At 43.3% G+C, this 25,143-nt stretch overlaps 4 protein-coding genes, 1 long non-coding RNA gene and 3 other non-coding genes across 11 annotated transcripts; 4 read left to right on the top strand and 4 right to left on the bottom strand.

Annotated features, from left to right (window-relative positions):
• Positions 1-1,202: 1,202 nt before the first annotated feature.
• Positions 1,203-13,119, bottom strand: Vmat (Vesicular monoamine transporter). Of its 4 annotated transcripts, none has more exons than XM_076903070.1 (12): positions 13,023-13,119; positions 6,246-6,388; positions 5,032-5,286; positions 4,790-4,946; positions 4,520-4,662; positions 4,243-4,425; positions 4,079-4,180; positions 3,791-3,965; positions 3,464-3,515; positions 3,165-3,348; positions 2,672-2,805; positions 1,203-2,603 (listed from the first exon to the last, which is right to left on the bottom strand). In XM_076903070.1, the coding sequence occupies exons 2-12, from the start codon at positions 6,358-6,360 to the stop codon at positions 2,535-2,537; spliced, it is 1,569 nt and encodes a 522-aa protein (XP_076759185.1). In that variant the 5' UTR covers positions 6,361-6,388; positions 13,023-13,119; the 3' UTR covers positions 1,203-2,534. The 4 variants fall into 4 exon arrangements, with proteins under 4 accessions (XP_076759185.1, XP_076759186.1, XP_076759187.1 ...); XM_076903071.1 differs by having other exon boundaries at positions 6,246-6,394; positions 13,023-13,100; XM_076903072.1 differs by lacking the exon at positions 13,023-13,119 and adding an exon at positions 9,277-9,382.
• Positions 3,007-3,077, top strand: Trnag-gcc (transfer RNA glycine (anticodon GCC)). Its single transcript has one exon. It is a non-coding gene; the product is annotated as a tRNA-Gly (tRNA).
• Trnak-uuu (transfer RNA lysine (anticodon UUU)) lies at positions 3,588-3,660 on the bottom strand. Its single transcript has one exon. It is a non-coding gene; the product is annotated as a tRNA-Lys (tRNA).
• Positions 5,472-5,543, top strand: Trnaa-cgc (transfer RNA alanine (anticodon CGC)). Its single transcript has one exon. It is a non-coding gene; the product is annotated as a tRNA-Ala (tRNA).
• Positions 13,120-15,874: 2,755 nt separating the features above from the next.
• Positions 15,875-17,458, bottom strand: LOC143428034 (odorant receptor 10). The gene is made up of 5 exons (XM_076902610.1): positions 16,617-17,458; positions 16,452-16,551; positions 16,251-16,346; positions 16,018-16,173; positions 15,875-15,946 (listed from the first exon to the last, which is right to left on the bottom strand). The coding sequence occupies exons 1-5, from the start codon at positions 17,456-17,458 to the stop codon at positions 15,896-15,898; spliced, it is 1,245 nt and encodes a 414-aa protein (XP_076758725.1). The 3' UTR covers positions 15,875-15,895.
• A 3,335-nt stretch (positions 17,459-20,793) lies between these two features.
• Positions 20,794-21,403, top strand: LOC143428246 (uncharacterized). Its single transcript, XM_076902970.1, has 3 exons — positions 20,794-21,051; positions 21,116-21,368; positions 21,400-21,403. The coding sequence occupies exons 1-3, from the start codon at positions 20,796-20,798 to the stop codon at positions 21,401-21,403; spliced, it is 513 nt and encodes a 170-aa protein (XP_076759085.1). The 5' UTR covers positions 20,794-20,795.
• Positions 21,384-22,298, top strand: LOC143428023 (uncharacterized). Its single transcript, XM_076902594.1, has 4 exons — positions 21,384-21,621; positions 21,701-21,898; positions 21,978-22,116; positions 22,180-22,298. Exons 1-4 carry the CDS (start codon positions 21,412-21,414, stop codon positions 22,296-22,298), a joined length of 666 nt encoding a protein of 221 aa, XP_076758709.1. The 5' UTR covers positions 21,384-21,411.
• A 135-nt stretch (positions 22,299-22,433) lies between these two features.
• LOC143428073 (uncharacterized) lies at positions 22,434-23,338 on the bottom strand. Its single transcript, XR_013102391.1, has 2 exons — positions 23,220-23,338; positions 22,434-23,173 (listed from the first exon to the last, which is right to left on the bottom strand). It is a non-coding gene; the product is annotated as an uncharacterized LOC143428073 (long non-coding RNA).
• Positions 23,339-25,143: the final 1,805 nt, after the last annotated feature.

The following is a 25,143-nucleotide window of genomic DNA, read 5'->3' as shown; positions in this document are numbered from 1 at the left end:
AATGCTAGAGCCAAAGAAATGTTTTTATGGTTTAGTGGCTCACGCTGTTTGCATGCAGTGTCTATTGGAGATAAACCTATGCACACATGCGTATACGTAAGACGTCTTTTTAATAATTCCGGTCACATTTGTATTCAATGAAACCCTCTTTCAACAACCCCATGTGTTCGTTTCGGATCGACAAATAATGTACAATTTATCGAAGAGAAGGTTTCGTTAAACAATGATTGAGAGAACGATTATTCGTCCCCATGATCTCATGTGCCAAGAACTTTTCATGCCTCATGATATCGCTTATTGTCTGTTCACAATAGCAGCTATCGTCAAGTTGTTATTCGCTAAAATTTTCTTTCAATTCGTTCGAGGCGGAGTATAAACGGAAGAAGTCGGAAAAATCCGGTCGCTTCAGGGTGGACAGAGTCATTATAGGCCACAACTGAGAAACAAGAATGAAATATCGGAAAAAATCGCTATAGATCAACAATGGTGTCGATTGCGTGAGTACAGCTAGAATCGGAATTGCTTCTTTTTTGTTTTTAAGAATATACGTACATATATATCCTTCATATTTACAGGAATGTAAACAACCCTTAACGAGAATATATATAGTATTGTAACATTGGTAGAGATTATTTATAACGCTATGTCGATGCAACAATGACGATTCGTCGTTTCACTTCTGTAGCCTGTTACGCTCGGTTCTGTAAATCGCTCGACATCTCGAGTCACTTTCACGAACACGATGCTCCTATTTTCGTTTCGCCTTTTTCACTCGAGTACGTTCGATCGCGACAAACGTTCGCGATGAATTTGCAAATCGAATTGACTCACGTTTCTTATCGGGAGTAGGTCGGCGTTTACGTGACAAAGCGCAACACAACCTCAAGAATTCATCGAATTCGCGGTGGAAAGCTGTCCCTACCGCTTATTGTACATTATCCCATATCTGATCTCTTTACTTCTGGCTTCGATATCCACTCAATCTGTGACCCTCCGTACAAATTTCATTCCAGTACGTTACTCATATGTTATCGCATAATTAATATAGACGTTTGTACAAGTTGTAGCAATAGTATAGATTTGAACATTTTACTACGAAGATCTACTACGCTACTATAAAGGTGTAACTTTGTTTCATTGTACACGTATTGTATATATAATTTTCTTTTTTTTCGAAGAAGATTACGAAACTAAATCGTGGCTATCTCACGCTCGAAACCTACATTAAATTTTAACAACGTGTACTCGCAGTAGCTTAGGATCCGCATGTACCGGAAGTACTCGTACAATTTTACTCGATTTCGGATCAGACAGTAATCAACAAACTTTTAAGATTATTACAGTGATATACACGGAAATGTTTTTCTATAATTTGCTTCTAAAGATACATTCGATTATTTTGTTATATATGTAAATGTTTGTAATTATATAGTTGCGTATATGTATTACACGTAGTTAGGTTAATGTGACTATTAGAACAGAGAACGCGCTGTCGTACATACGAGTATTGTTCCTACGTTGCTTCAGTTTAATTTTACTTAATATCCAACACGAGTAAGCGAGGAGGAAAATTACTAATATCTATCGAGAACTGTTATACGCATGCAGAGAAAACGAAAGCGTAAGTGTCTCATCGTCAGAGTTTCCCGCCGCGAATTCCCATAAAGTTTATCGTATAATTTGCAAATTCGTCGAACGTTTCCACGATTTCTTTCCTCGATTGGTTACGTTTCGTTTAATTCGAATACGCTTGTTTCGCAGAGAAACGTTCGGTCGTTTTGGAGAGGTATTCCCTTTCGGTTGCTGCCGAATAAACGATCGTAAAGGACGAAGGGAATATTCGTCAGCGGACCGAATTAACGGATACCAAGCATCGCGTCGAGAAGGTGTCGAAATTCGGTCCATTTCTTTCTCGTTAAAAACAAAGCCGCGAATCTACGATCCCTGAAACGTTTCGTCTTACGTTTCGCGATTACATTCAAATTTAACGTATTGGTACGTTTTACGCCATCTAGCAGCGATTCGATCCGATTAAATTCGCGAGTACTCGGAGAACTCTTCATAGTGCCTACTCGCTTATTTTTACACGCATGGTTTCCTTGCAGCCATTCAAGGAATCCAAAGTAGGTGGTTCTCCTTAATTACGTGGAAAAATTGGCAATTTGCGAAACCTCGACGGTATCTCGGGCGATTGAAAATTCGCGCGATTTGTATTTGACGAGCGAACGATATCTCGATCTTGTATATTGTGAGATACATATATCGATAGAGTAACTTCGCCTCGGTGCCTCGATTAATGAATGTAATTATTCTTTTGGTAACGCGTCATCGACGCATTCGACTCTCTTTTTCTTTTGAACGCACACACTTATTCTTACGATCTAAATGCTACATGTATATACAATTTGCACTAGACAAGGAATTAAATAATAATGTTTCGCGTATTTCTATTCCTGAATCCATCATCCACGCAGACCGCTCTCGCAGTATATCCAATTTGCCGCTCCATTGGTGTCCAGGAAACGTCCGTTCTTTTATTGCTCTTCTTCCTCGTTTTGGTACGTTACGTAGCGCACAGACGACTTTTCGCCAATTATCAACGACTGAAAATCGACACATAATTATTAGGGTGGTCGGTTTTGATGATTGGCATCTGTCGAGCGATTTTTACCTTCTTCTCTTCTTTTGTAGGCGGTGCTCTCAAAAAATACATTAGCGGGGCGTATAGAAAGTTTAAAATAGCAATTCCGAATAACATCCATTCGAAGCCGATAGTGTTAACCAACGTACCGCTTAAAGCAGGCCCTAGTAAAGAAGGATCGTTTTCAGATTGTTTTGCAACCACAAGTTACATCATGATTTAAATGAAATGAAGGTATATAGTGTACTTTTAATAACGCTAACGTTTGTAGATAGCACACTAGTTATAAAGTAGCAATTTAAATTTTTAATTAAGTATGTAAATATCAAGACAGGAAGAAAATATGTAAAATGGGAATAATATAAGCATCGGTGGTTCAGTGGTAGAATGCTCGCCTGCCACGCGGGCGGCCCGGGTTCGATTCCCGGCCGATGCAAGTTAAATTTTTTTGCTTTTCCTTTATACACGTTTGGCATAATTTATGCTTCTTCGTTTCAGGAAGAAAAGTTTTTTACATACGTACCAACAGCAAAACCTAGGCAGAACGCAACATCTCCAATAGCATATACACTTCCATAAACAGCAGTGTGCCGTATATCGACCAGGTATCCTAATTCGGGCATCATGGAACTATCTACCATACCAATAGCAAATCCTAAACCTGCATTAGGTACGATCAAGTGATCGATACTTCTAGCCAACGGTATCTGTGAACGTGTAAAATAGAATTGTATCATTGTTGAACGAACGAAATTAAAATGATATCTTGTTTTAGCCCGAGAGAACAACGTTACACAGACATCACTCTGTACAAGTACTTACGCACATCAAGCAAATGCCTATCACAACGAGACCAATTAATGAAGCTAACCATCTGAAATGAAAAGAAATACGCATATGTGTTTGGATAGAAAGAGATCAAAAAGAAGAGAATAAAAAGTAATCTCGCCCGAACAGGGACTCGAACCCTGGACCCTCAGATTAAAAGTCTGATGCTCTACCGACTGAGCTATCCAGGCGATGTAAGTCACGGGCTTACATGTTCGCCGCAAGGAAAATTCAAAATTTCACTAGTCAACAATACTCATTGTATTCATTGCCAGTGATGAATGTTAAAATCTGTATGAAAAACATAAAATAACAGCTAACCTTCCCATCCTATGCCCAAGAGGCCCGAAAAGGTTGGTACCAATTAAATAACTGATGCTTGCAGGTAGGAACGTGGCACCTAATTTCCATCTGCTCGCACCCATCGTGTCCATCATCCAGATTGGAAGACTAGGTTCCAACATAGCGATACCCATATTGGCGAATGTTATAGCGCCTGAAAGATGAACGTTCGTTGGCGATTGACATAACAATTTGTGATAATTGTACAGAACAGGTAAATCGAGGGATGTTAATACAAGATGTTAATACGACAATGACAGAACTTACCAGCGGCCAAAACGATATAAGGATCGGTAATCAAAGATTTCAAGGATGGTGGTTCTGCCTCAGTATATACAACGGATGGTTGTAACACCAGAAGTTGTAAGACTGGAATTGTTTTTCCGTGAAATAATTATACCATAAACACCAAGGATAAAGACAATACTTACGTCCATCGCCAAGAGCTAAAGCGGATAATATCAGAAACGGAGCAGATTTTCCGACGAATTCGTACATAACACCGCCAAACGGTGGCCCAATGAGAACGCCAAGAGCCAGACCGCCAAGCGCGATCCCCATCGCATTCCCGCGTTCCTTGTCGTCTTGATACCTTTCAGCCAACATACCCATACCTGCGAATCGATCGATCGATCGAAATTTAAATGTTAGATGGAACGACTATTACATACGCACATGTCATTCTTCTACAGCACGTTTGAGAGTTACCTGATACGCTCGAGCAAGAGGATCCAATACCTTGGAGTGCCCTTGCCAAGAAAAGGATGCCGTAGCTTCGACCAAATGCAAATATCAATGTGGAAATGAACATAATGATGAATCCAGTAAACATAGGTATACTGTAACCGATTCTGGAAGGAAGCGCATCTGTTAATATCTCAAGAGCAACCGAGTTGTCCATCTCTGGTTGTCTATGTCATAAGATTATAAGCAACTAAAAGAGTTTGTTTTCCATTGCAGCAACTGGTGATCGCTTACTTGTGAGTGAGCGGACCGACGATAGGATTCGCTAGCAGTTGAACGAAAGCTTTGGAGGCAAACATTACACCAACGGCAACCGTTTCTCCGAGCAATTCGCGATGTCGTTGCTGCTTCTCTTCTTCCTCTGGACTCAACGCGCTGACACTCGTACTCTCTGCGACAAACGTAAACCGAGCGTAGTTAATTTATGAACGTGAGAACGTGTCAAGTCAAGGATTGCAGGATTGCTCCACTCTTACCAGGTAAACTGATTGACTCCATGCTAGCAAGAGTACTCGAAGAAAGGAATGCCAGTTGAGAGTCGTTCGATCTTGTTGAAGCCTGGGAACATTTCGGTGTGGTAATTATGCTGGAACTAGTTGACGTGATCGTGTTGCTGGTCGTTGGTTGAACAGCAGCGATCGTCGTACGGTGGGAACCATCGTTTTCCAATTGCTGGCTCAGGGTTGCGTTAGGATGCTTGATGTCGTACAGAAACTCTGGTATAATGGGCACTGCAACGCGCGTGTAGGTTTTTGTTACAAAATAGCGTAAATTACAGTTTAATTAAATATTTTGATTGAATGGTATTCAAACAATTGTTCGATTTGGCTTTTTGTATTAATTTAAAATTGTCTAAATTCCACGTAAAGTATAATAACACAATAACAACGCATTCTGCGAGCCTGTCTTTCAGCTCGGGGGTGTAACTCAGTGGTAGAGTGTCTGCTTCGCATGCTGAAAGTCCTGGGTTCAAATCCCAGCACCTCCAAACTGAGCAATCTTATTTTTTTCGCTTCATTTTTCTTTCTCGTCCACTTATTTTTTGACACCTAAAGGTAAAACACATCTTTGGGGGAGAAATGTCCAAGCCTACGCAATACAGAAACGTATACTATTCTTTTTCAGAAAGAGACCAGCGAACGAGGCGTTGAGAAAGCAACGGAGATCCAAGATGGTTCTACTCATTGAAAGCGCATCTCATGATTTGTTAGCACGCATAAGAAAAGCTGTTTCGTATACGCTACATAAATGTATGACCACTTATCTGGATTGCCAGAACGGCAACCGCCGTCCCCTCGCGTATATTTCCGAGCAGTTTCCAGTGGCAAGCGGAATCACGTGGGGTCATACGGACGCGTGCCTGGTGAATTAAACATCTTTCGACGCCCCACGATAAAAGAAAGCAAAAGGCAGCCCCACCTTGGACCATTGCCGGTCGAGAGGGCGAAGCTAAACGGCTGGAAAATCCGGGTGCTATACCCGCCTTCGCGTCTATTCACTAAGCATTCTACCGAAAACTTTTCTAGCGGACTTGAAATGCATACGTTTTCTGTTAAAATTGAAAATCGCTCGACTAGAACCTTAAGAGCGGTTGCGCCAAATCGTGCAAACGTAAGTTGGACATTAATAACGATTTAACGAATAGTTTGGATCTATTTCAGGTCTGTTGCTGGGAATCGGTGATACTCACCAACTGTGGTCAGAAGCATATTGTCCAAGAGCAGAGCAATGGCGACGATCACGAGAACCAACCTTCGCGATTCCCGACATCGTTGTAGCCAGCCGCTCCATTCTCCGTTACCCATCCTTGCTTTGCGATTCGCACCTTCTTACCTGCAACTCGTACCAATAGAAAGTTAATGTTATTTAAAAGAAGAAGAGATCATAAATTTGTTCGTAAAAAAAATCTCTCGATCCTCTGAGAAGATTAAAGATAAAAAGGAATCCAAAGCCCGTGAAGAGGGAGGTCGGTCGAGTAAACTAATTACTGGATCGAAGGTACTGTGTGCGCAATCGACGGCAATGGTCCTTTTAGGAACGTTCATTCGTTCCATTCCATCATTCAGCACGTTTCCTTGAAAGATCTCCATCGAGTGGCAAAAACTAACAATAAGCTACGACCAGACTTCGTTCCTTTTCTTCACAGATTCGAAATTGATGGGTGGGAAATGGAAGACACCTTTCCGAGAAGAGTGTTCCCTGACTCGCGATTTAAGTTTCCGGCACTTTGGCTATTTTCGGTCGAGAACAGATCGAACAGTCCTCATTCGATGATCAGCAATCGGATATGACTCGTTGACTACGAAATACTTAGGTACGTTGACGCGTGCATCTTATGACTATTGTTCATTGCATTTTCTGGATGCAAACACATATGATTGAAGGAAGGAGAAAGAAACAATGCGTCTGATTTTTATGTTCGAGTTAAGAGGAACTATTCTTCGCTAAAACACTATCGTCATCGACATTTCGAACACGGATCGTTCGATGTTCGGGCTATAGAATTAACGTGGCTAATTGGTCGCTTTTAATGGTATCTCCCATGGACCGTCGCGCAACCATTCCACAGGCGATGCCCTCTCACCGCTTCTCTTTTATTCGTAATAACTCGATTACCCGATGCTTTTAGCCTGGCTAATTTTCGCACGCTCCCTGTGAATAGGAAACCATTAAGGCCGTCTAAAGCGGTACCCGACAACGATCCCTGCACCACCCGCTACCTCTCTCCTTGTCACCTCATTAAAAGGCGCTCTCTCTCGATTTTTACAGAAACGCACAAAGGGACAACCCGCGAGCAACCTGCAATCTGCGAAACGTCGATAGGTCACCAAAGGAAACCGAAAACGAGGAACGATTTCATTCGGAACAGAAGAAACCACCCTCGAGAGGGTCTGCTTCCACGAGATAAGCCCCCTTTTGCTTTCCGCCCGCTTATTTGACCTGCACTGTATGTACACACCTCTCCATCACCCGCCTTATAATTTGTCTGTTCATTCGTCTAACGAGATTCGTTCAATTCACGATTTCACTTGATTTCGCGTAACAGCTACTAAAAGATTTAATTCTAGAAATTAAAGGAAGAAAAAGATGAATAGAATTTTCAGTTACGTTATAGTAAAATCGGCTGGCAAATTTTTTCCCACGAGTGAACTGAGGAATTAGTTGAGGGATGTATAGTGGAAGATTGATAAGATACTGGTGTAAGACGGTGTAAGGAGAAACCAAGGGAGGCAGCTGCGTAGGGACGAAGGATATCGAAGGAAAGGGGAGAATCGGCAAGGAGAAATCGCAAGAAGAGGATGGGGTGGATTGGAGGTGGGGGGAAGAAGCAATCAGCATTTTGCTGAAAGCCAGGTCCCCTGGGTGCGTGCATTATTCTCGGAAAAGGGCCGGAGAAGATTTTTCTCTTGCCACTCGTGGGGTTCCCCATACTCTTTGCTTTTTGTTCTTTTCGTCGTGTTTCATTCTCTTATCTGTTCGGTAATTACGACGAAGAATGACCGCGAGCAGTTCCGCCTCTAGCCACCAGAAGTATTTACCCGGCTTTTTCTTCTCTCTATTCGATTCTTCTTCGTAGTTCTTCTCCGAGATTTCTCTTTTCACCGACGAAAACGTTGACTTTTAGATCTTGTTTTGTAATGAAAGTTAACTCTTAATTCCTCGCGTTATTTACTTAGCGTTAGTGTCACGTACATGCGCATACTTTTGACAATAACTACATAAAGATATACTCAACCAAAGTGAACCGTGTATACGATTTCAAAAGTCTACAGTAAGGCACAATCGTTAATTGTCCGAATGTAGTGACACTGATGCCTATTATCACAACGAGAGCGACAGAAACACGTAAAATTGTGTGATAATTCGATCACAGTGTCGCAAAGTGAGTAATAATCAAGGGTTAATGGCACCCATCCGTTTTATAGAACCACGTACGTATAGAGGCACGGAGTCGTAGAGCTGGTTTAATCGCGCACGTAGGTTGAATTGAATTTTCGAGAAACCGTATCGCTTACGGGCGCGATTGCGAGAGAGCGCGTTGCCTGAAATCGATGGTGCCTCGAGTGCCGCGTTATCGACGAGAATCTAGACGCTGTCGAAAGGGTTTGACACGGTAGTGGTTATGCGATTGACAGTTTAGTTGGCTTCGCGTTGATGAAGTGACTGCGGGAACCAGCAACTCATCCGACCTCGTTATCCCGATTCGATGGACGCGTACGCGTTTCCACCCTTCTCCTGCGCCTTCGTCGTTTCCACTTCACCCCCTCCTCTCCCCCAGTTCCCTTATCACTCAACCACCCCTTTTTCGCGCGTCCCTCTCCTCCACTGCCACCGATTTTCCCCTGTCCCCCTTCACGTTCCATCTCTTTCTCTTTATGCCCATTTTCTCTCGCTTCCCTCGTACCCTATCCGCGTCGGTTTCCAACCGTACGCGATTATATTCCGGAGACGAGTATATTGAGAAAGCCAAGCTAATAGAAAAATCGTGTCGACCGTCAACTGGCTCGATTTATCTTACGGTCGTGCCGCGTTCGTAAATATATATATATTCTCGATTCGCGTCGATGCTCATTGCCACCTCCTTGGAACGTCGTCGACCCTCTCTCTCTCTCTCTCCCTCTCTCTCTCTCTCTCTCTCTCTCTCTCTCTCTCTGTGTAATTTATAGTTAAGAATATGGAGAGTGGCAGCATAATCTAATAATTTTCTTTTTGTTCCTCACCTTAGGGATATCGACGAGAAGTTTAAACGCAGCGGATGACCACGCGTGCCAGTCCGTCGTCGAAAATTGTACGCCCCTCGAGTGTTCGCCACTCGCCGGATATCCGACAGGGGCGAAACCTTTGCGCAAGCATCGCGGCGAACTTTCGACTCTACCAAAGTTAGTTTCCACTTTGAGAAGCAATTAGTACTGCTGCCAGACCGAACAACCGGAATAGCACGGTTCCGCTGAATGAATGGCTCGATCGTATCTTGAAGACAACTTTGTAGCGCGACTTCGGTACTTACAATGAGTCGCTCGCGGATCGACGCGATTTCCTCCGAGCGGAACGCTAACTGAATCATGCCGACGACAATTACGGAGCTTTTCAAACTTAACCGACCTCTGCGTTGTACGCGTCTATATGTACACTCCCATTCGAGAGTTACCAGACACAAACTAATGTTAAATAAAATATTCATCGATATGGATCTCGAGGGAAGCTTCAAGAGCTCGGTACAAACATTCTACAAGTGTAAATAGGTATGAGGTGTACAACGTATACGTATCTGTATAATAAAAATGGAACGAATAGAATATGATAATAAAAATCAATATGCATTTATGCATTACAGTGAGAACGGGGAGCGAAAATGTCGACCAGCGGAAGTGTAACCGCGAGAAATCGGAGGAGAAGAGACGCGTTTAAAAGGCAAACTGTTGCTTCGCGCCTCAACAAGTTGGCCGACTGAGGAAACGATTAGTCGTCCGATCGATTCGCCTTTCATCCCTGACAGCGTACATGTAGAACAGATCGTTCGAAATTTTTAAGAGAAATACGGGTAACGTGAATCGTCAATGGACGAGCATTTTAATATATACTTATATATTTTCCAGATGTTCGTTCCGGTTGACAATTCTACACGGAATAACCCAGAGCTGTACAAAAAGAACTCGTAGTTACAAAACCATGGAGTCTTCAATTTTAGGATGTACTTCGACCGAAAAGGTCCTTCTTTATGACACCCCAAGTGTCTATTGCCCTCACATCTTGGCATAACGAAAGGTAAAATAACCATCCTGCATACTTGTAGGCTCACGTTCTTTCGAAAGCAGACTGCATGTGCAATGTAGACGCATGGACAGCGTGAAACCTTAAGAAAGGCTCCTTTAGTCAGTGGCTCACGAAGGATCACTAAAGTGGCCTCTTGAGAGTCCAAAATTGTTCGCGTTAGGCGCATTAACACATCTGGATAATACTCGAGCTGCATTGTACACAAACTTTTCACTGATCTTGCTATCTTTTTTCACATTGACTTTCTTTTCTTGTTCACGAGACTCACCTTTATTTTTTATTATTTTTTTCTTCTCTTCTTTTGCTTTAAATTTATATAACAATTAGATCACTCGAGGCAAACCGATCAACTTCACTTTCGTATGAAACTCTCAAATTTAATACCAGATAACATGATTATATAGAGTAATTTAGGTGAACCAAATGATTAACTTTAATGGAATTGATTAACTGAGTTTTTGAACAACTCGCCGACTTTGTCACCCTTCCTTATCGTGAGCTTTGCGTGAAACTATCACGCTACGAGACCAACCCTTTACTTTTGACTATAAATGATTCGGCATCTACGCTGATTCCCAACTGACAGCGAACGAAGCATCGCAGATGTTTACGCACGGCAAAAGATGGGCGCGCGGGGATCTAACCAGAGGAAAGGAAGCTAAACGTTAAGCCGGAATAACAAGTTTAAATCCAGAGTGTTGAGGCAAGTTTATGTGTATACGATATACGTCTACAGGTATGTCAAGTGTTTATCCGAGAGTGATTTTTAAAACTGTAAAATATATTGAGAAAGTCATCCATCGATGTCACCGAACGATAACAACTGTCAACTAGGAATTGTTGAAATACGACTCGACGCGAAGCCCCAAAAGAGGAGCAGAGGGACTGCAAGAATAAATAAAGTGGGCGCTGCGTTCACAGTGGAAGAGGAAAAAAGAGAATTTCATTGTCCAGGGAGACGAAATGGAGACGAAAATGTCGATCTAGGATACATATCAGTATTGAACAAGGGATATCGAACGGTCTCCTCTTAATTTCGTAGCAACGCGAGCCTACGCGATCGTGATTCGCCAATAGGGGCAATAAAGAAGGGTGTAGATACAAATAGAAACGCAACTACCGTGAAGGGATACGATTGAATGCAAACAGGAAGGCGAAACGGAATTACAGCTGTGACGCGTCGTGTAAACGAATTTACGAGATCCTCGGCTACGTATAGACGCGTCGCGAACTCGCCTTGCATGTTCTTGGCGTCCCATGGAAAGCTTAGGTCGATCATTTCTTTCTGACGAGTCGACGAGATTACCAAGGAGGCTCTATAAGGAAACGTACGAAGATCGTCTTTTATTGGCTCTTTTATTGGCTTCTGATTTACTGGATGTATCCAAATTCTTGGACGTTTCATACTATGAGAATAGAATTATAACATCGCTCGAATATTACAGCACAGTAACGAATAATTAATAGCTTATTGCAATTACGAGGGGTCTTGCTGTGTTGAATCAGGATTAAAAAGAGACGTTTGCAATCTGCAGACACGTTGAATAATGAATGATGCAAGACTGTATATTAATATTCTTGATGCATATGTGAATAATTTCTAAAACGAATAAATGGAAACGAAACACAGGAAGTCTACTGAAAGCGAGGAAAAATATGTAGTTAAAGAAAAGAAGAAAAAAGGGGGAAGAAAGGAAACGGCGTATAGAAAAGGCGATACAGAGGGAGAGTATGGGGCGAGTTCCAAGGAGAGAGGAGGCTGCTTTCTCGGTTACCGGGTCTGGCGATCGGGTAATCGCATTATACCTGGTAATTACGAGACCCCTCGCACTGCTACAGGACAAGCCTCTAGCTCGGGTAAAGTACCAAGCAGGGTTATGCAGATTGCTTTATAACCTTGTTACTGATCGCTCTATTAGACTCGCGAGCTTGATACCAGGAACCGTTTTTCATCCGAACCCGCCGCGCAACGAACACCTAGTACTTGCTTACTTTTAGGAAACAAATTAAGTAATGATCAGTGCACCACGTCGCGTGCGCTTTCGACTTAGCTAGTAAGTAATAATGCAAAGTCTGCTGAATTGCAAACTTCCCTCTAAACTCTTGGTACATGTATGTAGGTGTGGGAGAACGATGGTCAGTGTGGTCAAATTCAAATCTAGACCTGCGAACGACACGCGGAAATGAGGGTACGACCCCAGCTGTGGATTCAAACAGCGAGCTTTAAGCACGGCCAGTTTTCCATTAGAAAGCAACGGGAGGATGGAACAAGGAAAAACGGAAATTCAACGGTCGTCTCAAGGAAGGATCTCTAAGGGGAAATGAGGTGTTCTCATGAAAATGTGGAAAAGGGAGATACCAGCTGAGAACGAGGCTGATTTTTCCTCCCGTCATCGATCGTTCTTTAAACGGACCAGAAGGCGGGGCGTCGTCGAACGATCGGGTGAATCGCGAAATCACGCTTGCCTTCCTCCTCTCTCCTCCACTTTTATAAGAGGTAGTATCGATTGATAAACCACTAAGATCAGATCTAACTTCTCACTTGTTGCGAACCTCCAATTTCAACAATAAATTTTATAATAAAATGAAAAGAATAAGAGAAAAATGAAAATAAAAAGGATCGAGGGCTGGTTTGCATAAATAGAAAGGGAGGAGGAAGTAGGAGGAAGGCGAGACTTGTATCGTTTCTTACCTATGACGCTTGAGGTGGATCGGCAGGGCAGAGTCGTTCGAACGAGCGATAGAATGGCAGAGGTGCCGGTTGGTCCGCCTCGATGGATCTCTGGTGAACGGTGCGACGAGCCGGATGACGACGAGTAGCCGTGCTCCCAGATGGAAGCGCCGCGGCCGATTGAGAGCGACGCCGCCGGCTAGGGTGCATCTCACCCCGATTTTTCCGGCTTCCGGGGCTCGCTCGCACTCTCTGCCCACCGTCGTTCGCGCGTCCGCGTAACGCGTCCGCGTCCACGCTCGCGTCTCCGCCGCTTCTTCACCCGTCGCCTCTCTTCTCGATCCTCGAAGATCCAGAGTTGCCTTCGCTCGCGGACCGCGAAAGCGCATGGTCCATTCGCGCCTCCGGAAGCCCCCACCGTTCGACCACGCATTCCCGCCCCTTTAACGCTTCTATTTCATCCTGTTCCACTCGCTTCCGCCGTTGACCCTGCCCCTACCCACGCGCACCTACCCCGTTCATCCTCTATGGTGGTGGTAGCGGCGTAGCGACCATTCTTTTCGTTCGCCTCTCCCGCTTTCTCTCTCTCTCTCTCTCTCTCTCTCCCTTTTTGACATATCCCCATAGCTTTACGCCTATCTATTTACATGCGTACGTATGAATAGGCATGCACCCACGAGCCTCGTTTTTTTCGTTCACTTTTTTTTATATAACAAGTATTCGTACACGTCTGCGCGGAGTCGCTTTAAATAATGATCAATTCTATATCTTCTTCTCTTTTCATTGAACATCGATCGACGATCAGGCTATACGGTGCTATGTGTACGTTTAATAGAAATTTTACCGTTCATTTTAGAAGTCCACGGAAAAAGAACGACGTCGACGTTGTCTGTGGAATGTTACGTTGGAAGGAAAAAGGCTGGCATAGTTGAGGAGAGGCTGAGGACAAGTTAAAGGGAGAACGGTGAGAGAATTCGACGTGGAAACGTGATTAAGATTAAGATGTACGGTTAGAACGATGGAGGAGCGACGAGATAGGCGACGAACGAAGAGAATGCGGCCGTGGGTCGAGTGGAACGCGAGGCCCTCGAAGAATTCTTGATACGCGAACGCGTACAAGCGACGCTTTATTAAACCGGCTTTTATCACGTTCCAGGAGCGGAGTTCCTTTTCTCCGGCCTTTTTCCAGCCGTTTTAGCCACGCGATCGATCGGCGAACGTCTGCCCGTGGCTGCGAGGATGCGACATGCGGAAAGGAAATTCTCGTCCGATGCGTCGCGCGAGAGACGAGGAGCGGACACCGCCGATTATAAAACGGGGTGGCACGCGCGAGCCAACGTATCGTTCGCGAACACTGCCCTCCCGTTTACCACCTGTGGAGCCGAACGAGAAAGCGGTATAGAAATTCCAAGCAGGAAAGCCAGTTCACTTGTTGATTTTAGGAAACTCCAGGGAAAACGCGCACCAGCTGCAACTTGTTGCTAAACCAGCACACGCTCGCGCTCGGCAAGTGTAGTATTGTGGAAATTCTCGATACCTGCGACGACGTTGCCCCGCCTTAGTTGCGTCTAAGTCATCGGAGCACTTGCCTCTCTTATTCCTTCTTTTCTCGTGTCATCCATCGTTTGCTACGACCAATGTAATATCAAAATCTTTTAGGCGACAAACAAGACGAGTCTAATCAACCATTGGAAAGGCTACATGGAAGCCAATAAAGTTGACTGGACTGTATAGTTGCGCAAGGTGAGCCCGAAATTCTGTGCAGACGTCTAAAATTTCCTAGTACGCTCGATTGCGAAGCGTGCAGAACGGTGAAATACACCCAGGAACAAGCCAGAGCGAGATAGAAGCTCTGTCCGCGGCAGATGCTCCTCCATCTTGCTATACCTATCTGCTCTGTAATTAATTCGAGAAGGAACGGATCGCGACGGCGACGACGGCGCAGATTGCCCCCAACGGCATCGCTGCCCACTTACCAGCTCGTTCCCGCTCGATTTCAGTTCACCTCGTCTCTCTCACTCTCTCTCTCTCTCATTTCAGGGTATTCCTATATTATTCTCATTCGCAATTTGTAGCTGCGAGCGATCGAATAAGAAAAAAAAAGAAAGATTACCTCGCGATTCGAGGGATTTGGGGTGGTTGAAGAATCGCACTGACAGTGCTCGTGGGAAGAAAGAACCGGATGAAAACCTTGCGACGAGATCCCGGATATCGTGGGATTACAGAAGAACTCACTTAACCGGTAATTGCCGAAGAACCCAGCGAATCGTTCATATCCACCCGCCACGCTATTCCTTCCTTTCCACTCTCGTCTTCTCTTTTTCTCGTTCTTACGAAAAAAAGAAAAACGAGAGAAGATAACAAACGAAGACGGAGGGACGTGATCATCGATAGGGAGGCTAATAGAGGGTTTCTTGGACGCAGCTTCGCGAGCTATCGTCGCCGAGTAAGAACGTGGTTTCCTTTCTTTCGGCCAATACGCGAGGTGCGGGACTTTGCTCGCGACCGATCGTTTCCTCGTTGGCCCCTCGATGATTCGTCTTGCTAGGAATCGAAACGAGAGTGGAACGCGCGTGGCGTTTTAACTCGAACGACCGCAATTACATAGAAACCCTTTCTCCTTTTTACTCCACGTTTCTCGCGCGTATTCTTCGCACGAGTTGACGCCGTCCACCCCGCATCTTACTTCCCTTGTCTCCACCCTTCTTGCCCTTTCCGTCACTCCCTTTTCGATCAAACGAGAAACAATCAGAAAGAGCGTTTTAAAATTGATTCTGCTTTTATCTACGCAGGTTCATTCGAATGTATCAATTAACACGACCATGATCGGCGAGCGGTGATTCTGCTTATACGAACGTAAGGATAGACAAAGAGAAGCTCCAGGCTCGATGACATCAGTTTACGCTTCGAACGACGGTGAAGAAGGAAGCGGCGGTGGAGATCATCTAAAAAGCAGAAACGAACGCATATCTTACGTGATAATTAATAATTCGTTGCTTAAGATAATGGTAAGTACAGAAGCGAATGTTTGCAACGAGAGTGCGACGAATTTCCCAGCCGTCAGGCGAACTGGCCTCTGTCCTCTGATCATAAGCATGCTTGTAGGTTTCTGTAGATGACCAGGATATTGGTACCAGGGCACTAAATAGGCGGCACGTCCAATGGCCTCGCTCTGCAGACACAATGGGAACAAGTATTCGAAATGTTGGCAGTAATCGACGCTACGTGGATTACTATTGATTGATCTACCTTCGCGAGAAGAACATCCGCGGGCCAGTTGCACAGTAATAGTTGTATAACACCGATCGAGAGTTGCGTTATGTACTTGTACTTGTCGGGATTGTCCTGTTCGTGTCATTTGCGTTTGCAACGTGCTGTCGAGCAAGATAAGGAGAAGAACAACAGGAAAAAGAGAGAGAGGGATCATTGAATATCCGCCTAGCTACTCACCTCGACCAATTTGAAGCCCACTAAGGAGATAGAATACGTGCTGCCTATCAGTTGCGTCAAAAATATTACGTTCATCAAATGTTCGATATTCTTGCAGAACCTATTCAACATAAAACGTAAAATATATTGTATTAACAAAGGAGCAGGTAAACGAATCTTACTCACTCCAATAGCATTCGATGATGTATCACACAAAGCCGTAGATTTTTCAATTGTACATTGCTCGTATGCATTCTAATGGTTGGCGCAGATATCGTCGACGATGACGCCGTGTGCAAGTTCTCGATTCTTGATCGAACCGCTTCGAAGTGGCCGCAAGTGATGAGGATAAATAATGGGCCAGCCATGTCTACGCCGATGCATATGAAGCCTACGTTGAACATAGTGATGATCTGAGTAGCGTACACTATCTCGTACCACGGTGTGCTCGTTACTTTGAGGAAGAACACGTAAGGTAACTGTCGTATAGCTTGCAAACTCGCTTCGTCTCCCGACGGACCAACGTCGCTGTGATTCTTGGTCTCCAATTGGAAATTTTGCGATTCTCTGGCCATGAAACTGCCCAATAATGCGAACACAGCGTAAAATAGTATAGTGGAGACGACGCTGGCCGAGTACCAGCACGTTATGCGTCTAGTTTTCATCACATAACTTCGTACGAGATCCTTCTCTTGAGATTTTAGAATCGACCAGAAGAACTCGCATGTTTCCAGCATTCTCCGGCACTTGCCACGGAACCACAGGAGAATCGTGAACCGTGCCTGGCCACCTACTATCGGGATACTGATTGCGAAGAATTCCAAAACGGTGGTCAGATCGGTAGTATTGGTCAATAGCTCGTGCGTGTACGAAACGCTGTAGAGCGTCAAGCAAGCGAACGCGAAGGATGCAAATGCATTTCTACCGGCAAACCCTTTACCACAAGGAATTACACCGGATAGCTTGAGCAGCGTTACATTTAATTTGATCATTCTTCTGAACTCGTTCTCCTTTTCATCTCCACTCATTGCTTGCCTCGGCTCTGTCTTTATTAATTGCAACTGCACTCGTCTCCTTGTACCTCGCGACTGTTGGCTGCATAGCAATTCCACACCTCCTGGTCCCTCTACACCTCTCTCTATTTCTTTTTTCAACGGTCATATTGTAACTTTCTTTTGCTTACTTCTAATCTTTCGTCTTCTTTTCTTTCTACTTGCTTACTTCATCCGTTTTATTTTTTAGTGAATATGTTGCGAGGCGTGGGAATGCGCTCGTCGTGTCTACAAACTCGGTATCGATGCCCTGGAACACTATAATATAGCCTAGACGGGGAGAGAGGCGTTTGCAAGGGACACCTATTATTATCAGCAAGAAACAAAAGTCGAAGTTCTCCGACACCGAAAAAGGGAACACCTCGCTTGCTAAATGTCGCGTGAAACACGCGAGTTCGCGTGGATGCAACAGTACTGTAATATCACGACGTTTCTATATCTACGAACAGAAAGACAGTAGAATTTTCACTACTATAAATCGCGAGGTGCTCGTATTCGGATATCCATCATCAGAGATGAGACGCAAGGCAGCTGTGTCAATTTATTTGACAGATTATAACGTTGTGTGAGGAAAATAAGAGCTCTGTTATGTCAATTATATACTTATTAATACGATAGATATTAATATCTTCAATTTTCAATCAAAATTTATGTTTCAAATTGTCATGTTGAAGGAAATGTTAAAATTGGTCTTACAAAATATAATTTTCTTTCTCTGTGGCACCACTCCTCCGAAAAGTGCTTAAACTAGTCGCACATCGTTACCGATAGGAAAGTAGACTACTTTGGACTACTAGCGTCATCTAACAAAGTAGTTGAGAAACTGGTAACCAAATTAGTTTCGTATTTTCTGGAGAGATGGCACCACTAGCGACAAAGAAAATTCTATAAAATTGATTTTACCATCTAATCAATGTAATAATTACAAATCTGCATAAATATTAGTTGTATAAGAGGTATTGTACGTTTCTATTGTTAAAAAGTTACAATAAACTATTTAGTTATTTTTAATTAAATGTTGAGTCATTTAAAGACCTGTCCAGCACTCCTAGAATAACCAATTCCAATCCATAAACGAGAAAAGTACTCGTAAAAAATAGTCCTGAACCAAATTAAACTAACTCCAAGCTTGAATCCTCGCGCCTCGATTCCAGGAATTTCGACGATTCCCGGAAATGACGTCATTTTCCAAGAAGTGGCACGTTCGGATACCTCCTCACTACTTATGTTCTCCTGATACTTGGTCCAAAAGTTAGGTTCTGGAACGAAAAATTCGAAATCTGACATTTCCAGGAAAATGACGTCACTCCCAGGAATCGCCGAAATTCCAGGAATTCTCGATGACGTCATTTCCAAGAAGTGGCACTATTCGGATACCTCCTATGACGTCATGTTCTCCTGATACATTGCCGATTTTTCGAACAAAATCTTGAAAATCCGACTTTGTATCAGGAGAACATGACGTCATAGGAGGTATCCGAATAGTGCCACTTCTTGGAAATGACGTCATCGAGAATTCCTGGAATTTCGGCGATTCTTAGAAGTGACGTCATTTTCCTGGAAGTGGCGCGCATACCTCCTCACTACTTATGTTCTCCTGATACAAAGTCGATTTTTCAAGATTTTGTTCGAAAAATCAGCAATGTATCAGGAGAACATGACGTCATAGGAGGTATCCGAATAGTGCCACTTCTTGGAAATGACGTCATCGGGAATTCCTGGAATTTCGGCGATTCCTGGAAGTGACGTCATTTTCCTAGAAGTGGCGCGCATACCTCCTCACTACTTATGTTCTCCTGATACAAAATCGATTTTTCAAGATTTTGTTCGAAAAATCGGCAATGTATCAGGAGAACATGACGTCATAGGAGGTATTCGAATAGTGCCACTTCTTGGAAATGACGTCATCGGGAATTCCTGGAATTTCGGCGATTCTTGGAAGTGACGTCATTTTCCTAGAAGTGGCGCGCATACCTCCTCACTACTTATGTTCTCCTGATACATTTCCAATTTTCTCGGTCGAGAACCCAATTTTTCGACTTTGTATCAGGAGAACATAAGTAGCGAGGAGGTATTCCGAGAGAATTCCGAGAATTTCGGCTATGCCCAAGACATTGGCAAGACATTCCCATTCCAATTTTTGAAACGAGACTTCGCAAAGAATTGAGGTAGAATGATTAAACTCGTTGCATATCTCTTAAACAATTGATTTATTTAATGAAATATACAATAAATTACAATAAAATTGTTTCTATTAATAGTGCTTATGCTAATAATACAATATATCTTATATCTACTATTACTATTAAATAATTAACAGTATAAAATATAAAGAACAAGTATTGAAGCGTTGATGGACGAAACAGATTCCTCCATTGGTGTCTGAGAACTCTCTTCCTGTTCTTTTATGTATTAAAAATCTGTAACAGAAAGAAGAAACTTTGTAATCAACACATTATATGCAGCATAATTAATCAAAATTTTATGATTTATGTTTAATTTATATTGTTGGCAAATCTAAAGTGGGAAATATATATGAAATTACAATAGAACTAAGGAAATATACAATAAATTACAATAAAACTAATAGACTGTACAATAAATTACGATAAAACTTAAGTTTTATATAATACAAATAGTTGTAATATAATATTTCTTCTATCCATAAATGGAATTAAATAGTGTAAGGTATATTTACATCAAAAATATAACAATTCTCCCTAAAAATAGTGTATACCGATACAAGATTAATATATATTACACATCTATAGCCTTTCTGACTTCTCTCTCGCATCTTAATTACCAAATTTTAGAGTATGGCTGATTAAATAAAGAAATTCATTAATTTCTATTGAATCGAAGGAGTCAGATAAATTATATCACCGGCTTTAGAGGTGAGAGAGAGAAAGATATATAATTAAGCTATAGGAAAGAGTGAGACAGATAATTCTACCCTACTCTAGAACCCGTGACGCCATCTCTGTAAAAAGTGCTCAAACTGGTCGCACATCGTTATCGACAGCGAAGTGAACTATTGACGACTGGTGCGCCATCTGTTGGAGAATCGCCGAACTATTCAGCGAATAGTTTCAGCCTTTTTTGCAGAGATAGCGCCACCAGTCAGTCGGTAGTTCACTTCGCTGTCGATATTTGATTGACGATAAATAACTGACAATACTTATCACGACCATGATCCTGATGTGCCGAGAGATCTGCTCAGGATAACTGCCTTGAACATTGCACCCTCGATATTTTTGTGTTTTCCGGCATAGGTGGAAGAAGGTTAAAATTCTTTTAATAAGTATATAAAATAATGATTAGAGGGCAAGATGGAATGGAAGATAAAGAGTACGAAAGAGTTAAGGATGAAAAAGCTGCGGAGTTGGAAGAACGACGGAGGGCTATGGAGAAAAGGTGCGAAAAGAAACGAGAACTACGTAAGTTTCACGTTGAACGCATGGAAGCTACAAAAGCGGAAAGATTACAGCGTTCCAAGGAAGCTGCTGACTTGAAACTTCGTCAACTTGAACGCACGGAACGATTGGCCGAGGAACTAGCGCGTCGTAAACGTAAAATCACGAATTACTTCTGTTAGATCATTCTCTCTTACTTATACCTGTCGTTACAAAACAGATATCGAACAGCAAGAGCTTTTAAAGTGTAGAAAAGCGAAGTACACCGTTCCATCGATACCGGACGAAGCCTTGGAAAAGATAGAAGCCGAACTGGCGGAGGGAAAGGCGCGAGATGAAGAGATACGAAGTTCCACGATGCACAGCCCGTGGCACTTCAAAGAGGATTCTGAGATGGAACAGCAGGAGAAAAAGTTAAGTTACAGAAGGGATCTGCAGAACCAAATGATCGACAATCGACGAAGACTGCGCGAGTTGGAGGAGGAAAGGCAGCGGGAGCGAAAGATAACGGAAGAAATGGGCGAAACGATGCGCAGAGAGGATCTGGAGGCGGAAAAAAGAAAGAGGGAAACCGTTGCTCTGTTGCAAGCGGAAAGGGAAGCCTTTCTGAAGGCCCGAGAGTTTTGGAAAGAGAAACGGAGGGAGGTTCTCAAGCAAGAACACGACGAGATCACGCGTATCATCCTCAAAAGAGAAGCTCTGGAAAAAAGGGAGGCTGAAGGAATGGTTTATAAAATAGAAGACTCGATACGTTTCAACAAGCTGAATTTTATTTTAAGAATTATATCTCTTTCTGTTTATGTAGAGCGACACGCGCGCAGCGAAAGATAAGATTTTGGAAAAGCTGATGAACAAGTTGACGGAGGAGGAACGTAAACGAAGGGAACGAGAAGAACTTTGTCGAGAGCTGTATTTGGCGGAGAAGGAGAACGAATTGTCGAAAGAGACGATTAAAATGGCAATGGAAAAGAAGCGTATCTCAAAGGAACTCTTAAAAGACATGGTATAATTGCAATTGCGTTTATATGCTTATAGAACATACGTTAAAGAAGAAATGATTGTCAGAGGCTGTGAAATAACAGGCTAGGAACCAGAGAGCTATGGCTGAAAGGAAAGCGAAAGAAAACGCGATTGATGCTGCTTTCGCAAAGTATTTGGCGGATGAGCAGAGAAAACAGCAGGAAAAGGAGAGGCAAAAAGAAGAAACGCGTCGAGAAAGAGGTACAATACCATTTGGTATGAAATTGTCCAATTAAACAACAATTAATTCCATTTTACTTACAGTTCTTCAATATGGAAGTGAATTACGAGAAATAATAACGAAGAATAGAATGCAACGATTGAAGAACGCTAAAATGAAATGTTTCTCAGAATCAACGCTCGACACGATGAAAGCTCAATAGGCAGAGAACAATTTATGCTAGATCAATAGAAATACAATCGTTTGAAATTCTATTTCAGTGAGAAAAAATAATGTCACGCTTCGATATTTTATAATATTTCTAATAAATTTCCGATGCCAGGAACAACCTGGAGAGTTGATAATTCTACGTCTGTTTATTGGTATACAGATATATACAGTGACGCGCGCGAGGAACGCAGTCCTCGTGGGCTCTCGTGGCTCTCGTCGTTTATACAAAGTCCGTGTAAAAATACAGCAGCCCCATCTTATATGGAATATTAAGTACGTGATAAATTAACAGTCTCGCCTCGGACGTGTCCAGCATCGAAAAATCGGATGGGAACACAGAGTTAACGAGCATACCGTCCTGTTCTCCCGATCAGATTTTTCTTTTTGGCAATCGAGGCAATTCTCGAGCGATCTTTTCTACCCCTCACCCCTCCGGCCAGCGACTATTTCCAATTCGATATCGCCTATCGTCGCCTCTCGTTTGACGTCTTTCTTTTCCTTTTCATTTCCCAGGAGGAAGAACGGGTCGAAGTAGTGAAACAAAGAGCACCCGAGCGTTAGGAATGGCTACAAGTACGAACGTTAGCTTTCCCGGTGACCGGCTAGTCGCCATAGTCGCTTATGAACTATTCCTTCTCAATGACAACGAGTAAAAACGGTTAATATCTATGGAACGTAACGCAGTCGGAAATGATAATAATCGAAAACGATTCCGTGAAACGTATTCCTGAGATCACTCGACTCGTCGAGGAAGATCGTAATGTTAAACGGTGGTGCTACACTTTAAATACCCTACGCTGCGTTAAAATCTACACCCTCGTTCTCGCCGATGCGTTGCTCGACGAACGGCCCTCGCCTATGGGCTACCTTCATCCCGAGCAAGCTGAATCGTCTGTTGCGAATTTCGGGCGACATGGCCACTGGCACAGAACCAGAGAAGATCTCGAATTTAATACAGATCGGTCTTAAAAGTAAAATCACATTTCCTTAGACAACCCATTTGCCTACGTTGACTCGCCAATCCCTTTCCAACAGCTTCTCGCTCCTCCAAAGTGGAACGAAGAGAGGAAGATGGTTAATAACTTCAGCCGAAACGGTGGCTACGGTCGCGCCAGCTGATTCCTGCTTCGTTCGACGAACAGTATCAACGTCTAGTTACACTGAACGTTTCCAGCTGACTGTGAACCGTTTAGATAGCATTAGGCCAATGGGTTAATTAAATATTAGCCGCGGAGGAATCGAAGGATCGAGCCTCTCCACGGAGAGGCTCGGTCCCGGTTCGCGTGCGATCGCTATCGACGTGTATACAAATCCACGTAAAACTAAAATCACACATTCTTACGATTCAAGTACACGCACGGTATGTATACACAGAAGCGGATTTTTCTTCATTCTATTCGCTGCGACCGGCAAAATACTCTACTGGTTGGACCAGGGGTGGGCGAACGAAGCGTGTCTCCTGGCACGATGCGGTTATGGCAGTACTTGTCGCGACATATCCTTACGGTTAACGAATGAAACGGAAAATTGTTGTTCACCCGCCCCCGTTTTCCTTAAAGTTACACGCCTTTCATCAACGACGAACAAGTCCGATTGGAAATTCTCTGCAACCTCTCGGCAACGAGGCCAATGGTCATACTTTGTATCCCAGTCAGCCAAGCTGCCTTCTTTTCAGTTTGCTCACCGGGTTCTTGTCTCGCGATACACCCTACCTTTCATCCAGAATCTTAACCACGACACACACAAGCATTTTTGAAACGCACAACTCTCGCAAGTCTCTAAATACTTCTCCTCTTCTATCACGAAATCGTTAATGTTTATAGCGGAAACTTTAACTTCTACTTGCGACTCGAGTGGGACATTTAAACGGTGACTCGGTGCAACAAGAGTTTCTCTCATTTTGAACAAACCTAGAGGAGTTTAACGAAACGATCGCTACCACGGAAATGGAATGATTCGAAGCTATTAATTGTAATGACACCGACAAACGTGCGATCCGTGAACGAAAGGAACTTACAATTGGACTCGATTGGACGCAAAGAGGCTTAAAGCGATCGGGAATGTTTCCTGGGCGGGCGCGCAGTATCGTTTCGATATGGTTAAGCATATTTGACTAATAGCACCGCAGAGTAGAGTAAACTATTTAAAATACGTTTAAGTCTCTCCGATCGACGCCCTCGGAGAAACGAAACTCATCGGAAACTTAGCGAAGGAGGCGCGTTCGTTCATTCTCGCTCGCCTTCACTTTACGCAGTCTCAAAAATACACGTAGCTCGGCGCGTCTTTCACCGTGGTCGCTTACGCGCTTCAAATGCAAATAGAATCCGGCTGATTTTACACCGCGGTTAGGAGTTGCCGGTAAATAGGAACCATATAGGAGAGAATAGTACGTTAGATTAACAGCAAGTGCAGGCAAAAAAGTATCCGGACAGACGATCCTCGAGGAAACTCAAACGGATAGACTAGCTTCGACTATCAACAACGTAAACAGCGAGATGACGCGCGCGTGTATCAACCAGCTCTATCGAATATTTCAGCTGCCTGCTCACTTTCTGTTCGTCTCACAACTAATCGCTGCCGGGGAAACTGAAATAAATTGTCTTTTGCGACTGCGAGATCCCTTTCCCAAGTTTAGAATAGCGGTGTACAATAGGCACGATATAGTAACAGTTTTTAAGTATCTCTCTTTCTCCCCTCTTATCGTCTCGAAAATACGGTAATACATCACTGCTAGAACTCGGTTCTCGCATCGATCGAACGCTGATCCCTGAATATTGTATAAAGCTGCGATCGCAAACGAATCTCGTCTCGCCGGGAGAAGAACGAAAGAAATTGCT

This window comes from Xylocopa sonorina, chromosome 10 (genome assembly GCF_050948175.1).
Source record: "Xylocopa sonorina isolate GNS202 chromosome 10, iyXylSono1_principal, whole genome shotgun sequence".
NCBI lineage: Eukaryota > Metazoa > Arthropoda > Insecta > Hymenoptera > Apidae > Xylocopa > Xylocopa sonorina.
The sequence above is the reverse complement of the archived record's forward strand: the minus strand, read 5'-3'. Positions and strand labels throughout refer to the sequence as shown.

Coding starts and splice junctions, on each gene's coding strand:
- Vmat (XM_076903070.1), bottom strand. CDS start 6,360: ATGGGTAACGGAGAATGGAGCGGCTGGCTACAACGATGTCGGGAATCG. Junction 5,287..6,245: donor TATGCTTCTGACCACAGTTG/GTGAGTATCACC, acceptor CGCGCGTTGCAG/TGCCCATTATACCAGAGTTT. Junction 2,806..3,164: donor CTGCCTAGGTTTTGCTGTTG/GTACGTATGTAA, acceptor CTTCTTTACTAG/GGCCTGCTTTAAGCGGTACG.
- LOC143428034 (XM_076902610.1), bottom strand. CDS start 17,458: ATGAGTGGAGATGAAAAGGAGAACGAGTTCAGAAGAATGATCAAATTA. Junction 16,347..16,451: donor TGGGCTTCAAATTGGTCGAG/GTGAGTAGCTAG, acceptor TGACACGAACAG/GACAATCCCGACAAGTACAA. Junction 15,947..16,017: donor CGTTGCAAACATTCGCTTCT/GTACTTACCATT, acceptor TCTGCTTTTTAG/ATGATCTCCACCGCCGCTTC.
- LOC143428246 (XM_076902970.1), top strand. CDS start 20,796: ATGATTAGAGGGCAAGATGGAATGGAAGATAAAGAGTACGAAAGAGTT. Junction 21,052..21,115: donor GGAACTAGCGCGTCGTAAAC/GTAAAATCACGA, acceptor GTTACAAAACAG/ATATCGAACAGCAAGAGCTT.
- LOC143428023 (XM_076902594.1), top strand. CDS start 21,412: ATGGGCGAAACGATGCGCAGAGAGGATCTGGAGGCGGAAAAAAGAAAG. Junction 21,899..21,977: donor AGGAACTCTTAAAAGACATG/GTATAATTGCAA, acceptor GTGAAATAACAG/GCTAGGAACCAGAGAGCTAT. Junction 22,117..22,179: donor AGAAACGCGTCGAGAAAGAG/GTACAATACCAT, acceptor TTTTACTTACAG/TTCTTCAATATGGAAGTGAA.